This window comes from Thermoascus crustaceus (genome assembly GCF_041956765.1).
Source record: "Thermoascus crustaceus strain CBS 181.67 unplaced genomic scaffold VTN00scaffold_5, whole genome shotgun sequence".
Classification (NCBI taxonomy): domain Eukaryota; kingdom Fungi; phylum Ascomycota; class Eurotiomycetes; order Eurotiales; family Thermoascaceae; genus Thermoascus; species Thermoascus crustaceus.
In genome coordinates, this window is record NW_027192531.1 from 379049 (window position 1) to 395362 (window position 16314).

At 49.6% G+C, this 16314-nt stretch overlaps 7 protein-coding genes across 7 annotated transcripts; 4 read left to right on the forward strand and 3 right to left on the reverse strand.

The window, feature by feature from the left end:
• Nucleotides 1-542: 542 nt before the first annotated feature.
• VTN00DRAFT_7716 (uncharacterized protein) lies at nt 543-944 on the reverse strand (the record flags this gene model as incomplete). Its single annotated transcript, XM_069434490.1, has 1 exon — nt 543-944. One exon carries the CDS (start codon nt 942-944, stop codon nt 543-545), a length of 402 nt encoding a protein of 133 aa, XP_069285982.1.
• A 1531-nt stretch (nt 945-2475) lies between these two features.
• Nucleotides 2476-3967, forward strand: VTN00DRAFT_7717 (uncharacterized protein; the record flags this gene model as incomplete). Its single annotated transcript, XM_069434491.1, has 5 exons — nt 2476-2793; nt 2850-3221; nt 3303-3399; nt 3453-3541; nt 3608-3967. 5 exons carry the CDS (start codon nt 2476-2478, stop codon nt 3965-3967), a joined length of 1236 nt encoding a protein of 411 aa, XP_069285983.1.
• A 772-nt stretch (nt 3968-4739) lies between these two features.
• Nucleotides 4740-5805, forward strand: VTN00DRAFT_7718 (uncharacterized protein; the record flags this gene model as incomplete). The annotated part of the gene is made up of 3 exons (XM_069434492.1): nt 4740-4794; nt 4893-5070; nt 5148-5805. 3 exons carry the CDS (start codon nt 4740-4742, stop codon nt 5803-5805), a joined length of 891 nt encoding a protein of 296 aa, XP_069285984.1.
• Nucleotides 5806-8296: 2491 nt separating this feature from the next.
• Nucleotides 8297-8884, forward strand: VTN00DRAFT_7719 (uncharacterized protein; the record flags this gene model as incomplete). Its single annotated transcript, XM_069434493.1, has 1 exon — nt 8297-8884. The coding sequence occupies one exon, from the start codon at nt 8297-8299 to the stop codon at nt 8882-8884; it is 588 nt and encodes a 195-aa protein (XP_069285985.1).
• A 1328-nt stretch (nt 8885-10212) lies between these two features.
• VTN00DRAFT_7720 (uncharacterized protein) lies at nt 10213-12172 on the reverse strand (the record flags this gene model as incomplete). Its single annotated transcript, XM_069434495.1, has 4 exons — nt 10213-10269; nt 10347-11096; nt 11692-11770; nt 11823-12172. The coding sequence occupies 4 exons, from the start codon at nt 12170-12172 to the stop codon at nt 10213-10215; spliced, it is 1236 nt and encodes a 411-aa protein (XP_069285986.1).
• Nucleotides 12173-13234: 1062 nt separating this feature from the next.
• VTN00DRAFT_7721 (uncharacterized protein) lies at nt 13235-13645 on the reverse strand (the record flags this gene model as incomplete). The annotated part of the gene is made up of 1 exon (XM_069434496.1): nt 13235-13645. The coding sequence occupies one exon, from the start codon at nt 13643-13645 to the stop codon at nt 13235-13237; it is 411 nt and encodes a 136-aa protein (XP_069285987.1).
• Nucleotides 13646-13921: 276 nt separating this feature from the next.
• VTN00DRAFT_7722 (uncharacterized protein) lies at nt 13922-15715 on the forward strand (the record flags this gene model as incomplete). Its single annotated transcript, XM_069434497.1, has 8 exons — nt 13922-14053; nt 14108-14222; nt 14312-14573; nt 14631-14730; nt 14797-14918; nt 14981-15188; nt 15253-15406; nt 15468-15715. 8 exons carry the CDS (start codon nt 13922-13924, stop codon nt 15713-15715), a joined length of 1341 nt encoding a protein of 446 aa, XP_069285988.1.
• Between the last annotated feature and the right edge of the window lie 599 nt (nt 15716-16314).

Sequence of the window (16314 nt, forward strand, 5' to 3'; positions counted from 1 at the left end):
GCCCACATTGGATATATTCATGTATACTGTACTGTATACTGTACATGAAGTTTGTCCTTTTAGTTGTCCGAGACAGTCACATTCAACAACTTCCTTCGTTCCAAGACACAAAATGTACATGCAGAGTTGGCCGAATTAGCATGTGGACTGCATTATGAAACATTAATATAAAGGATTGCTGTCTTCTTGAACATATCAAAGTGCTTTACGTAGATTAGGTTAGCTAGGTACTCAGGTACCTGAAGTACCCTGCGTAGCACCATCTAATCTATGATGTAGTGCTGAGTGCTCAACTACCTAACCTTTTGGACAGGCGGGACTCCGAGGAAACGATACCGTCTTTTCCGGAGTTTCTTGGGTGGCGCTGTAGTTCCGGCCTTTTTATCCTTGTCCTTCTTTTTTCTTTTTTCTTTTTCTTTTGGGAAGCTGGCTCGTCGGACTAGTTGCCCTCATCGTGAGACTCTGTTTTTGTTATTCCTTTCTTGGAATCTGATGATGGTGATGGTGATGATGTTGCGGTGATGTTTTCATCACCATCACGATCAGACGGGGATGGGGATTCTTTTCACTCTTGGAGTGGGCGAGGCACTCGTTCGCTGCCGGCTGGTAGGAGTCTCAATAGATTTTGCCCGCCGTGGACCCGTAGACGGTTCCATCTTCGGTTTCTTTGATGGAGAACCTTCATCACCATCGTCACCAAATTGACGGGACCTCTTGGTCGGACTCTCCGGAGTCTGCGGAGCCTGCAGCACGTCGATGTGCCTCCTGCGGGGCCCCGGCATGGTCGCAGCCGGCAAGGACAAATACGCCGGTAGAGAAGGACGAACCATGATGTTCTCGAGCATCAGGTATGATAAGTTGGACGACGACCCACAGATCGCTTGGCAGTTAACCACGGTATGAAATCCGATCAGATCTCCGCGTTCCGTTCCTTCAGGGGCCATGCCCCAACTTGACCAGTTTCGAGGCACACTTCGAATTGGTTTCCGTCACAGGCGCAAATCTGAAACACAGCAGCATAGACATTGCTTCGATGACTGAAGGAGTCACAGGTCATGCCGTGATCATAAAGACACAAAGAGCAATCGAGCACTGAACAAAGAGTAGGCCACCGCCCTGCGATCGATAGAACAGCAGAAACACCCAGGCATGTGTCCACTGCCCCGATAAAGAAGGCGGTGAATGGGACAAGAGGCGGCTGAGAAAGAAGGATCGGCAGGATATCTTCATCGAGATCCAGCGTCATCCTGTCCATCGCCATCAACCATCTCCTGCCGTCTGACTGCACAAGCGTCTGAGCAGGCGTCCATGGATGCCTTCTGATTCTTGTTTTAGTTGATTTGTTGTGTGCTATCTGCAGACGCAACCGGCCATAATCGCCGTGCCAAACGAAATCCTCTCTGAGGTCGGAGAGACGGACCAGGATGGATGCAGTTCCCTTTTCAACTTGAGCTTCCCCTATTTCATGCACTTCATGGGCTCGTTCGCTGCCAACTGATCCTCTAGATGTGAACCCCGCCGGCCGAGGCCCATCGCGATGTCCGGACGGCTGGCGATCGTCAGGGTATATATGCCGTCGAGGCGTGCTACGGTTTCAATCTCCGCCGTGGCCAAGACCTGCCAAGAGAGCCCTTGGAGCAATCACCAGTGGACTCTCGGAGGTCTTCTTCTGTTGCTTCCGTGTACACGGACTGCCCCCACCCCCCCTGGCCGGCTCCCCTCTCCAGTTTCTCCTGCAGAGCTCAGAGTTCTCTTGCAGCTTGCTTGCCTGGCGATCAAAGCATCTGGCCATGGCGTATACCTCCACTTGCAAGTCCCCGTTCTTTTCCTCGCCAAGTCACCACTATTGCTCTTTGGCCACCAGCTGCGCCGGTCCAAAGTCGGCGCTGCGGAATAGGACGGAGCAAACATACGCATAGTTCTGAACGCCACATCGCACGTCCAGCTCACGATTGCTGGCAAACTTGATCTTTTCCCGTTAAAGGAAAAGCGATGCGGGGCGGGCCAAGACGGCTGTCCCCCTCGGGCGGGGAGTATCAGGGGCCCGCTTCTTCCGTGCTGGCCCAGAGGTTGCATCGCCCAGACACGAGGTTCATGGTGTGTGATGCTTAGCCCTATACCACCCTATCGGAAGCTGCGTCATCTGCATTCACCTGCTGTTGTCTCGTTGACGGCCACGGTGCATGCGGAGGGGAAATGCTCCCGGGACCTAGATCCTTCATCGCGAGCTATTTGCAGTTACGGTGCGACGATGAGGAGATGGGCACCATACGCAGTACAAGCTTGTCGACACTAAGGTTATCGCCGTCTCCGTGGCCAAGAATCGCTTGCCCGACGGCGTTGGGTCGATCATCTTCTCCGGACAGACCTGCCCCTAAAATGGCGAGGCGGTGATGGCATATAAGTCATCACGATCCTCCCATTCCTTCAATCCCGCAAAACAAACAGTCGGCCCAGAGTTGCAATCCGCGAAAAATGCAGTTCTTCAAACGCGGCCTTCTGCTCCTCGGGGCTCTGGTCCCTTTCGTCGCCGCCGCCCCTTTTGGTCTGGCCCCAACGACCGAGCCAATTCCCAACAGGTACATCGTCAAGTTGAAGGACGGCCTTGATGCTGCCCAAGTCGAAAGTCACCGTGCCTGGGTGTCCTCGATCCACACCAGCAGTATCGCTCGTCGGGCAGTACTAGACACGACCCTCAAGGGAATCGAGAGGGTCCTCAAGATCAATCTGTTCAACGGATACATAGCATCTTTTGACGACGCTATAATCGACCAGATTAGAGCGAGTGACGATGTCTGTTTGTCTTCAAATCGTTCGATGTGTAGCCAGTTTTAACTGTTCCATTGCAGGTCGATTTTGTGGAAAAGGATCAGGTCTGGTATCTCTGGGAGATGACTTCGCAACCAGGTGCTCCCTGGGGCCTGGGAAGTATCTCCCATCGCGAGCCTGGCGCGAAAACATACGTCTTCGACGACAGTGCCGGCAACGGCACGTATGCCTACGTGGTCGACAGCGGCATCAATACTCGACACGTCGAGTTTGGCGGCCGTGCCACCAAGGGCTACAACGCAGCCCTCCTCGGTCTTCCCCTCATCGGCGACCTGCTTCACGACGATACGATTGGCCATGGAACTCACGTTGCCGGAACGATCGGTTCCAACGCTTACGGAGTTGCGAAGAACACGAACCTGATCTCCGTCAAGGTGTTCGTGGGAAGTAGTGTAAGCGTCATTCTTCATCATACCGTCACATTTCCCGAGGTTTTCAGTAGTTAACGTTTTTCTTTTTTTTTTCTATCTTAGAGCACTACGTCCATCATCCTGGATGGTTACGAGTGGGCGGTCAATGATATCATCAGCAAGGGTCGTCAGGGCGTCAGTGTGGTCAGCATGAGCTTGGGTGAGTATGGCCAAGGGATGACACGGATGCAATCGCTAAATACCTAAGCGCAGGCGGCAACTATTCCCAGGCATTCAACGACGCCGTGGAGAATGCTTATCAGGCTGGAGTCACGACTGTTGTCGCTGCTGGAAATGATAACGTAGGTGTCTCCAGCTGCATCTGAGAACGGCCATGCCCGAGATGCTTACCCAGCTTTTTTGAACAGGTGGATGCTTCTGGGTACAGCCCTGCCTCCGCCCCTCACGCGATAACGGTTGGTGCTATCGCATCCAACAACACCAGAGCTTCCTTCTCCAACTGGGGCCCAGCCCTCGACATCTTCGCACCCGGCGTGGACATCTTGTCGACATGGATCGGGTCCGACACCGCGACCAACAGCATCTCTGGAACCTCGATGGCCACCCCTCACGTTTCTGGCCTCGTTCTCTACCTGCAGGCTCTCGAGGGACTCAGGAAACCTGACGAGATCGCGACTCGTCTGGAAAAACTGGCCACGACCAACGCTGTCAGCGCCGCTGGAGCGGGCAGCCCGGATAAGCTTGCGTACAACGGGAGCGGCAAGTAAAGGATCACGATAGCCTCGGCACGGATAGACATTGCGCCGACAGGCTGGTGAATGTCTTGTCTTCTGTTTGGTTTGTTATGAACGCACTGTTTGGGGGTCTACATATTCGTACATGAAACTAAAGACGCAGGTCTGGATCTGGTCATTCAGAGCCGAGAATGACAGTATATCTGTAAATAGCAGATGTCTCTACACAGATTATGTGGTGTATATAGATAACGTATAATCAACCAATTCTGTGGGCAATGATGCACGTGAAATACAATTTTCTCTTCAATTCCCATCTGTCAACCAGCTCCATGAGCACAAACGACCTCGGTGGAACCTCGCCATCCTGCCTACAGACACATGGGAAAAAAAAATTACCTACCTTCTATGTATGGACATGCCAGAGCTTCCAGACACGAGGCGTTTTGCGGCAAGCTTTGAGAATGAACTTCCGTAGAAATGCCGTCGTTCCATCGACCTTCCCGAACGGTCTTAAACGCCGCCAAGCCACGAACCACGTGGAGAGGAAGCTTCGATCGATTGGCACGCGCATCTTCACCACGTGGCCGTCGAGATCCAGAAACAGGCCTTTTAAGCGTCTTCGGTCACGTCTCCGGCATCGCGTCTGGACGTGGCCCGGTATCTCCGGTGCGGTTTTTTGGACATGTACTTAAGCAGACGGAGTCCTTTGGAAGGATGGCGGTCTCTGGGATGGATTTATCATTTATTTCTTCCACGGCAGTGACATCTTGACTACAAGCTCAGCTGCATCCTTCAGTTCAAGATGAGAGGCCTGGTTGGTGGGTTCCTGGGCGTTCTGGCCCTTTTGATGCCGACTGGTATGTACCCCATCTCCTCCGGCGACTTTCTTATATATCTATATACTATATACTATTTCTTGGTTTATTTGACGATCCTTCTAACGCGAACGGAACAGCCGTGTCTGGCATAAGTCACTTCTCGCCCTTCCGCTTCTGCCAGCTGGGCGATCTGCAGATCGGATTCGGTCTCGATGGATGGCAGAACGACACCTACCGCATGCACCTCGCTGCCCAGCAGGTCAACGCCGATGGTTTCGATTTCTGTATCGCTGTCGGCGATCTGACGCATAACCGGTCAGTTATCATAGTCCCTTTAGAATTTCTCTTCTTCGTGGGACTTCTTCCGGCTGATGAGTTTCAACCAAAAACAGCTACGACCATGAAATCCAAGCCTTCCAAACCACGCTCCCCGAATTCCAAATCCCCGTGCACCTCCTCCCCGGAAACCACGACATCAACGACGTCGCCACCCTCAAGCAATTCACCCGCGACTACAACGTCAGCGACCACTCCTCCTTCAGCCACAACGGCTACCGCTTCATCCTCCTCGACTCGGTCACCCTCATGTCCAACCTGACCGAATTCGCAAACTACACCACCGCTGAGTGGGCCTGGTTCGAGTCGGAACTCAAATCCGCCCACCGGCAAAGCGAGCAGATCGTCGTCGCGCACCACCACCTCCCCTTCGAGGTCAGTGAGGATGAGCCGGACTCGTACTGGGCCTTCCCGAACCGGGTTCGCGGTAAGTACATCGATCTCATCAGGAAGTACAAGGTGCGTCATATCCTCGTCGGACACCGGCATGAAACGAAGAATATTTACCCCGCGGATCGGGCGTACGCGATCTACGTCGTTGCGGGGACGGCGCGGTTCTTTGACGATAATGGATTCGGGATCAACTACTTTGATGTCGAGTCGATGGATTCCGCGAGGGATGTGAGGCAGGAGTATGTCCATCTGCGGGGGGTCACGCATATGAAGAGGTCGGAGGGCGAGCCGACTGGGTGTCCGGATATTTTTGCTCATTAGGTTGGGTTGCTGTAGTATATAGTATATACTTTTGCTTACGAAGTAAATTTTCCTAGCTATGTATGTATGTATGTAGACAAGGCTCAAGCTTTTTAAAAATGACCATCTATTCGAGCTTCAGCTATTCTAAGGAGAGAGAGAGAGAGAGAGATTAGCTAGCTACACCTGATCTGGGAAAGTTGCTGTATAGGTACCGTTTCTTGGCATTTAATATGCGGTGAATTCATTTTCAGGAGCTGGAGCTGCTCTATGTATGTGTCCCTTGGTGCCAAACTGAATAAAAAATAAAAATAAAAAAAAATAAATTGCACAGGAGCCAGAGACTCAGTATGACTTAACAAAAAAAAACCGTACAGTTCCGTCAAATCATACCAATCTGATAATCTATCCATATTATATAAAAAAAAACAATCAATGTAGAAATGAGACTCCAATCACTCATATTATCTCTGTTCAAGCCAGTATGAACACTTCCTCGGATCTTCACGGCACGAGGGACACATGCCCCACTGTTTCCATTGTCAAGGGCGTTGTTTATGTCCTTATGGACCTCACAGAGAGACCAGACCTTTTTGCCAAACTGGTTCCAGGTGACAGCCCCAGTGTTGAGCTTGATCAGGGATGGAAACCGTCTTTCGTTGATACCATGTACTGTCGGAGTACTCGGGACTCGCACCGAGGGAGGCACCAGTGTCTGGGAGCTTCGCGTCCGTATGATTGCAATCAACTCGGAAGATCCTGCCTGTGGCAGCGGTGCATGCTCGCTGGGTGCCTATCTTGCCTTACGGAAAGGTCAGCACAATCGGATTCACAGGTTCTACGTCGACCAGGGCTCGGAGATCGGGAGGGATAGCCGTATCATTGTTGACATCGTTTTAAACGAAGAGGCAAATAAGGTGTCTTCCATCAAGCTCGCTGGTCACGCAGCCTGGGTGGCCGAGGGGAAGATCTTCGTAGGTTAAGAGGCCTCTTAGAGTATTTCCGTCAAGCTGCTATCCACAAAATATAACTGGGATGTAGACTATCAGTTTCATTTTGAAACTACTGTAGTTCTATTGCAATGAATCGCTAACAAAAAGATGGACCTTCAATTTATACTGGCAAAACTTCCCCATAGACACCGTAGATAGCAGCTAAAATGCTAGTCCATGTAAAATAATAGATCATATGTCGGCGGATAGAGGTTATCCGCATATTTGGCGTTTGAACCTCTCTGCTGCTCAAAACATAGAGGATATCAAGATGAAAGAGGCTTTGAACCATCAGGTGCCTGTATCCAGTTTTAGATCCCTATTTGTCATCTACATTGGATCCCTTATTTAGCTGAAAGAGATAAACAGATACATTTCTGTCAGAATTAGCTTTTATTATGAATCCAGACAAATCACCGCTTCTTCATTTGACCCAACTACTCTTTAGGCAAATAGGCTGTATCATTTGACATCATACCTGAAAGTACTCCAGCGCCTCCATCTTTGCGTTGTAGAAGATTAAGCTTTCTGCACATGGTCCATGCCTTGCGGTTAAAGCCAAATCCGAACTTTTTTGGGTCCAAATCTCCCTCCAGTCTCTGCCTCATCCGCTCCAAGGAATCGAGACACAATTATCTGGGATGCCCAAAAGGGAGTAAAGATGCGTTATCCGCGCTTTCAAAAATTTGGAACAAGATTCCCGGTTTTTGTAGAGCCGGGTTTCACCTATGCCGCCCGCCATGCTTGTTTCGGCCAAGCCATACAACCGTTCAGGGTCAATCTACCTGTTATATCTGCTTGCGAACATGGTTATTTACAGGCCACTAGGTGAACAAAGAGAAGTACTGGCACAGCCATCTCTACTGCTTATTATATATCTACATCCGGTCTAAGAAGTGGGAAGCTTAAAGCGGCGCGACGCTGCTGGGGGATGCAGGTGGAAATTACGCATTTTCAGTGTCGAATCCACAGGGACCTAAATATTCTAGTTGTAAACTAGGCCTTTTTTTGGGACATGCTTCCAAAATCTTTATGTAATCTTGCGTGAGCCCAGGCGATGCATGATCTTCTAGCACTTGTTACTCCCATCCACTCACTTCGATGTCCATCATTCCTATTTCCTTTTCGTTCCCTGGGCTTCGATCATAATGTTCTTGCCGTTTGTGGATCTTGACGGCAAGCCTATTCCCGGGGAACAAATTCTTGGCTATGGCAGGTCAGGGCTGGTAGTCCTTCGCGATGGAATGGCCGTCAAGATACCGATAAGGTACAACAGCAGTAGTGACGACGATTTGGAACTGAATATTGAAGTCATCCAACGCGAACAGGACGTGCCTAGGACAGTGTGATGGTGTTGTACCCTACGTCGGCTTTTCTAAGACAACCACTCAGCTTGTCTTCATGAAAGACGGCGACCTACGTACCTATCTGACCCGAATTAGGTGCTCCCCCCCCCAGGTCTCTTCAACTCTCATGGTTTCATGAGATGGCTAGCACCCTTGCACGTATCCATGACCGCCATGTTATCGTGGCGGACATCGCCCAGTCGCAATTTTATCCTTGATTCTGACCTGTCCATCAAATTCTGTGACTTCACCGAGTCGTCTATAATGCCTCTCCATGTCAACATGGAGACCGCTGACGATAATGGATACCCGATCCAGACGGATATCGGGCAGCTCGGGGCGGTGATGTATGAAATTGTGACCGGAGAGCGCTGTGAGTTTGGCCTTTTCAAGGACCTGTCACCAGAAGTCGGCCGAGCAACCTGGCCACGGAGGGAGGCTCTTCCCAGTACTCGCAATATCTGGCTCGGTCGTGTAATTGAGAAATGCTGGACGGAGGGCGCATTTCACGATGCGCATAGTTTGTCGGAAGCATTGGAATCCCTTAGCCTAATAACGGAGGATGATGGACCGACCAAAGGAAATGAGGCGTATAATAATAGAGATGCAGGGCCGTCCAAAAGGACTGTTCATGTGCTACGCCACCTGGGCACAGCCTTCAGACGCAATGTTTCCCGACGGCCTATGGCTGCGCTTGCAGTCACTGTTGGCGCGATTACAGTTCTTGCTACCTCCGTCTGGGGACACTCTTACGTACAATGAGGCACATGTGTTTGGTTTTCCTCATCCAAGTTCTCGCCGTCGGCGAATTCTTCTTCAGGATGATACAATGAGGCTGGCTCCTCAGCAACTAATCTTTATTAAATAGCCACCTTCCAACTGCAACCCCCCTTCTACCCGTATCTCTTTTTTTTTTCGAAATCGGAGTTGTGTCACTCGGCCTTGCAAGTGCGTCGCAATCGAAGATGTATACTGCGCAGTGCAAACGCGTTCCAGGAGTCTTTTTGGAGAAACATCCTAGTGGAATGTCTTTAAAGGATCATGTGCTTGGAGTTTCGCATATACAGTATATCCGCTGCGTTTTTGTCAATCAAGGCCTGGGAAGAATGAAAGCAACGGCTTCATGGCTGACAAGAAGAGATGAATGTCGAGAATTGCAAGTGATGAGATAGTAGCAAGAATAGCATCCACAGAAATGAAAGCCGTCCGGCCACCACTCTAATCGAGATCCTCAAATCTAGACCCCAAGAAAATGCACTATAAGAGAGCAACGATCGTTCTGTTGTAGATACTAGGAAGGAGCAGAACATTGAATTTCCTCTGTGTATTTCCGGCTTGATTCAGCAAAGGGATCGTCGATAGTCCTAAAGAGAGGACATACCGCTCATAAAGATCCTGCGTCCGCGGTATCCATCGTCTTCTCCCGCGCAAGATATTGCCGGAATCTGTGATTCAGGAATGCTAACCACAGGAGAAAAACTTTACGAGGAAGAGGGCCATGGCGAAGCAACTGGCTTATTTCCTGACAAAATTTCCGACCAATGGGTAAGTGCGAGTCTATCTGCTTCGGGTATGCCTCGACCGGACTCTTGAAAGAAGCTCTGATGGGAAAGGGCATCGGCAACCTTGCGGGCCATGCAACCCAGGTCCTGAATATCCGACTGGTCAAATACGACAAGACAGTACTCGGGACACGATTGCGGCCAAAATGCGGGCTTTTTGACAAGGAAAGCCCGACCATTTGGGTGTTTGGTCCAAACTTCAGGCGAGGCTGGAACATACCGGGCGCCTCCTGGCGGACGGTGCGGTGCATGCTTGAGGTAGAAATTATCGATAACAAACGACTACTATCAATAGTTCGTCCCAGACTTGTCCAGATGAGGGATGTTTCATGCATTTGCTGTGAGCTTTCCTGCCACTCCCAAGATGCAGTGCCGCTTCGATGGACAGCAGATGTCCGTTGTAGGAAGAGATGCAGATTGGATACCGCTGCTTTGGCTGATTTCTCGCAAGTGAAATGTTTCAATGGCGAGGTAGCTGGGATGAATTGGTGCTCGAGACGGTAATAGCGTCCACGTGTTGGAACATGATCATCCATAAGGGTCGCAGCAATTTGAGTTAGCATCGCGACGGCCCTTGGTGAAGCACTAACGCACGTTAATTTCCTGACAAGCTGCCAATCATTGTAATGAAAGTATGACTGAAAAGCAAAGTGTGAAACGACCATCTCGTCATCACTCTGCGGCTCTTGTCCATTGTGCGTCTCTGTCCACCACGCCTCCACCTCACGTATCTCGCTCCTGTATATTGAGACATGATTCGTCCCTTCGAGGAGCGCAAGAAGCTTTCGAGCAGTTTGGGCTGGATCCCTACTAAACGAGATGGATCTCAGCACTGCAGTTAATCTGTCTTGCGAGTCTGGCAGTGACAGCAGTTGGAAAACGAATAAGACATCGTTTGCATGTCTGATCACCGCATGACGACTCCAATGCTCTGTCTCTGGAATCTGAGATTCGGAATGGTGGCCGGCGTCGGCCATGTCCACGTCGGATGCCGTGGGCGAGTCCAAAGATATACATTCAACATCAGGTGTCGCGAAATTTGAATCAGTTGCAGGGGTGGCATCTGAGTCACTGCCGATCCAGAATTCGTCATCTTCATGCTCAACAGGCTCATCAACAAAGATTGGACTGTGAGAGATATCGCTGTGCGTAGATGCGGTAGGTGAGTCACTGTTGGCCAAAGAACCTTCGTCTTCGTATTCCAAAGGATCATCATCAGAGAGCGGATCGAAGGAAATACAGCTCTCCGCAGGTGTGAAGTCTCTTGGAACGGGATTCAAGGAAGCAAGACACCGAAGGACTTGCTTTCGATAAATGTCTCGTGCCCAGTCACAAATCATGTCAACAATCAGGAAAATCCGCAACGCGTTGTCGTCTCGGAGAACGGTGCCATGCCATAAATCAATGATTCGCTTGAGCGGCATTAGCATCAGAGTCTATTCGTCGGGGGTTCCATCAGCGCCGACTTACCGTTTTGATACCATCCGGAACACATGCGTAGACTCTCCATTCATCCCCTTGGTTGGCCAGAAACCAAACCAGGGGATAAAAACTCACTTGAGTAGATCTCTTAAGATTTCTTTGAATATTGACTAGTGTCCTTATTGGAAATGCGCTCTGTTGCTCGATAGATGCAAAACCCAGGCACCCAGATTCGGATTTCGCTTCAAGTAGGAGGAAAGGGAACGAAACACTAAAGCCCTTTCGAAAGGGAGTGTGATATATGTCTCTGTGTGCAGATAACAGTTCTTGAAGTGTTCTAGTATGGCGTAGCCCAATGATGTTGTCTGGTTTTTGCGGCCGTATTTCCCGGCTTTTGAACTCGGGAACCGAATCATCAACAACAAAATCATTTCCTCGGGCAAGAAAGGGCGATTGAAATTTCTTGGTTGGCTATCAACGGTTAGTAGGTATCGCATCGATAGCAATCGTTCACTCAGTCTCTACTTGGGTTGTAGCTCTGTCCCTTGGCTCACACGCACATAGTGTGCGTCTACATCTCTTTACCCGCAGTTTCTCCGCAGTGAGCGGGCACGATGGCACAATCTGGAACTCTGAGAGCCACCGTCTCTTCTGGCAGTAACCGCTGTCATACAAAAGGTCAATCGCTCAGCTAGCACTCCGAGAGACCTGCTTACCAGGGGACATCCACCTCGAAACGCTTCAAAACTAGATGCTCGGTACCACTTCTCCGAGTAGCTTCATTGGCCAAGGAATTCCGCATATCGTATGCGACCCGAGTAAGTTCAGCGACTCGCTCGGTAATCGGGCTCGGATAGGGATTTTTTTCTGGTTGGCAGGCCAATTTATCCAGATACTCTTCATATGTCACACCTTCGATTTCTCGAAGTTTGTGGAAAATCGGTGCATACTGGACTGGCCATTCGCGGGAGGGAATAGGCCCATCAAAAACAATATTGTATTTGTCGATGAGATCTCGTTTCCTCCTCATGCGCGCTACTGAATCATCCTGCTTGCGCGGCGGCATGGTCCTTGATACAGGTGAAGGGAGGCAAAGGATTCTACTGAAATTCTGGAGGCTGCGTCCGACTCAATATGTTTTGTTTGCTTCATATAAGAGAAAAATAAGAGCAGCAGCTGAAGGAAGATTGTCGACGAAAGACGAAAGTAGGCAGCCATGTGGAGTCAGGGTGGCTGGAAAGGAGGGGGACACCTTGTTTGAGCTGCGCCTCAGGGGTGGACCCTTACGAGAGCCTGTTCATGGCCAGTAAAAGAAGTTTCCCTCTTTGGCCGTCGATCTTAATTCGGATGATACTGATTGATAATTATGACAAACCAGATCCGGGAAGATATCAGAGACGAACAACTGATCTCCTCTGCGGCCTGGCGAAAAGATAGAGGAAGCAATGAAAACGAAACGAGAGAAAGAAATAAAAAAGCGAAGTATGGAGGGGCGCTACAGAGTATGCTGAAGTAATTAACATTCGTTTGAGTTGATGAACATTGTCAATTTAACATTCACTCTCTAAAATAACAACTGCTTTAGTTATCAAGCAGAGGTCAGGATCTTTTCCACATTCCGGCTTTACTTTAAGTACATGATCGACAACTCCCTGACGTGGTACATTATATGCGTAAATAGCTGGTAGGAGACATATCTGGATCGGTCTAGTGTTGGTTGACGACACGATGGCTTTATCCCCAACTTTGGTTTCAGCGCCCATGGCATCCTTGTCGAGAGCAGTTCCCCAAGAATAAAGCACCACTTGAAAGCTTCCAGTGCTGGCAAGCAGCTTTGCTTCTGCGAAGGAGGGCTTGGAGGTCATCTTCATGCTCTAGGTTCGGCGTCTTGAGAGTCAAGTTATCATCATAGGTGTGCAGAATCTTCTTTATCTGGTAGTGAATGGTAAAAATCTGCTTCTCGATGTCTTCTTGTTTAGGTACGTAATGGTCTTCAGAGGAAAGCTCAGAGAAGGTCGTATTTCTCCTCTTTTCTTCAAGGGACCGCTTCAACATCGCTATGTGCCTCTCTTGATAGTGTAATGTCTTTTCTGCTGGGTTTCTTTCTGCCGAAGAGTATTCAAGACACTTAATAGTATCGGCGTGTTTCTGCGCATTCTTTCTGAGACTTTTCTAGCGCCATTTGCAGAGACGCAGTCACTGCGCGCGTTCGCGAAAGGTCTTCATTCACGCTTTTGAGCTGCGACTCCAACTTCTCCACTGTGTGGATCCAATGGAAGGACGAGTGAAGATCACTTGACGGCTTGTGTGGACCGGGGCTGGCTGTCGGCGCAACAGACCGTCTATGTCTTGTCAAGATCCCATCGCGTTGAGTGTCCATGGCAAGCTCATCTTCATCTGTATCTGTAAATCGCTCCACGCTATCAGGTACAGATACTCGTATCTGAGGAGGCTGAAAGCTGAGGGCCAGTTCGTCATCTTCCTCTTCCTCGGGCGTGAATGTTCGGTCTGTTCCTGCGCAGGACGTCTTCCTCTTCATCAATGACGGCTCACGCGATTGCAATGCGGAATCCAACTGTCGACACACCTGATCGACTAGTCTTTTATGCCTCCAAAACTGGCTTGCAGTCCTCCCTTGAGGAGTAGATGAATGAAACTTTCTCTTGCTGGGAGTTGCTGCTGCAGAGGCTTTCCGGCTCTGGGAACAAATGTTTCGGACCTCAACACGCCTTAGAGAGTCCCTCGGATTGCGTTGAGGATCAACGCCACCAGAAGCACTTCTCAAAGTTCGGTCTCTACGAAGGAGTTCCGCCACATGGTCGCTTTGCAGTTCAGCCAGCAGCTTATTCACTTCCTCTTGCTGTGGGAAATTCTCCAGGCATCTTGTTCCGCGGGTGTAAATTGCCGCTTTTCGGTTCATGTGCTGCATGAGTCAGGTGAGATCAAGGTGGGTTTCCTTTGCAGCAGTTCAGCACGCGCTCCGATATTGACTTTACTCTAGGTAGATGAATCTTTCATTCTGATAGACGCGGGGGGTGGCACCGTGGACGCAATTACATACAGAGTCGAATGGAGATATCCCTTAAGGCTGGCAAGGGAGGAGGTGACGCCTGAAGGTCAGTGACAAAAGTAGATAAGTGGGCCCTAAGGGCATTTGCATGCATATACCACTTGTTGGCACCCTATCCTCTAACAAGGATCACAGGTGTGCTCTGTGGGTCAAGCTACCTGAATGAAGCCTTTGAGAGACTCCTTCTTGAGCGGTTGGCAGGTCACGATGAACTGGAACGTGATGGTATAACCATCCAGGACAAAGTGAACGAGCAAGTCCAGACATTCGAGAGACAGATCAAAAGGAGTATCGACATATATGCAGACGAGCTGGAGATTGAACCACTCTTTATCCAGGGATTAAGGCCGAAGAAGAGAGAGAAAAAGGTTAAGGCGCACCGATTGTATCTTGATGAGTGAGTGAACAGCCCCAATTGTGGTTCTAGAACAACACCTGACTAACTTACATGTAGAAACGATCTCAAGTCCATCTTCCTGCCTTGCCTCGAGGGAGTATCTCGCCTGATGCTTGACCAGTTGGAACAAGCTGAGAGAAACGGCGTCGCGGTCGCGGTAAGTGCTTCCCCAATGCTCAACATTCCGGTCGTGATCAATAACAACGATGATATCCCCATTTAGAAAGTGCTTCTTATCGGCGGCTTTGCAGCATCTCCCTCTCTCGTGCACCATCTACAGCGAGAGCTGGAACATTACGGGGAGAAGAGACAGCGCAGAATTTCCCTAATATGCCCACCAGTCCCGTAAGCAATGTCCAAGCACCCCTGGACGAGATATAATTCTTGCTCACATCGGGTGACTATAGCGGGACGGCTGTTGCTCATGGTGCGGTCATTCGAGCCTTGAACAAAGAACAAGGTCCTGAGCGAAAGGTTCGCACAAGCTTCGGTCTCTTGCGGACCGAGCCATATGAGCCAGATCGATGGACGGCTCATCAAAGGATGCACCCATGGTATGATCCGCTCGATGGCGATCGTTACATCAAAAACACCATAGATTGGATCGTGAACAGGGTATGTGGGGTCACTCTCGGATATTCATTTCAGTTCCTCCCTCTAAAGTATGTGTTCGCTCTAGGGTGACCTACTACCTTCCGGCGCGAAGTTTACCAGACCCGTCACCCATACTTTCCCGGTTGAACCGAACATAAGATTCATATGCAAAGAGGTCCTCTTCGTATCAAGCAGAAAGCATGAATCACATTATCGAAAGAGCCACCGCAAAAACCAAGGTAAGTGGGAACTCAAGAATTTATGGTCTTAATCGTCCGAGCTAAACCCCACTCCCTGCAGGTCATGACGAATTAGGCCATATAGTCGTAGACATGACGTTTCTGAAGGAAGACCCTACATTCAAGCCTGTCGAGCCCCAACCAGGCAAACGCGGTCAAATACACTATAGGGTTGAAGTCGATCTTGTCATCATAGTTGATGGCCGTAACCTACGGTTTGAGGCCCGATACCCAAGAGGTGAAGAAGGCATTGTGAGAGGTGAGAGACGGATCAGTATAGCCGCTGCCTTCGAGCCTGGTACTAAGTGAGGGTTCTGTGTGAATTGTGATCTTTGACCCGTTTATCACACTCTCTCTTGCTGTATATACATTTGATATACACATGTGTATATGGATCAACAGAGGTACATTCATGAAGATAACGCTGTTGAGAAGGCTATAAGTAAATCTACTGCAGGGAAAATTAATAAGATTACTTTCTTGGATATCTAAATACGGAGAATATGCTCATGGCCATACCTTCCAGGTCCTGTTGATTCCTGTTGAAATATATCGGGCCTTTGGGCCAAATGTCCCCACAGTGAACGTTTTGATAGACTCTCAATCTCGCCCCAGCTGGCTAGACGAGGATTATTACTGGACTCACAGCAGTTGAATGTTCATGGAGATGATGTGACCAAGTAGATACATGAAAGGGATGAGTCACGAAAGCGGTTTGGGTTTGATCACATGAGGGGAAAGGACGCTGAAAGCAGCGTCAAGTGCTGCTGGAAAAGGTGTCGTTTCCTCCGACTTGCAGACTATATAGGTAGATTTGCCCCTTCAACACCGCGGAAGCTAGAGTCATAAAGCTCGGTCGCTCAACTTTGATGTAATCGATACATCGTACAAACAAACACTACTTACAA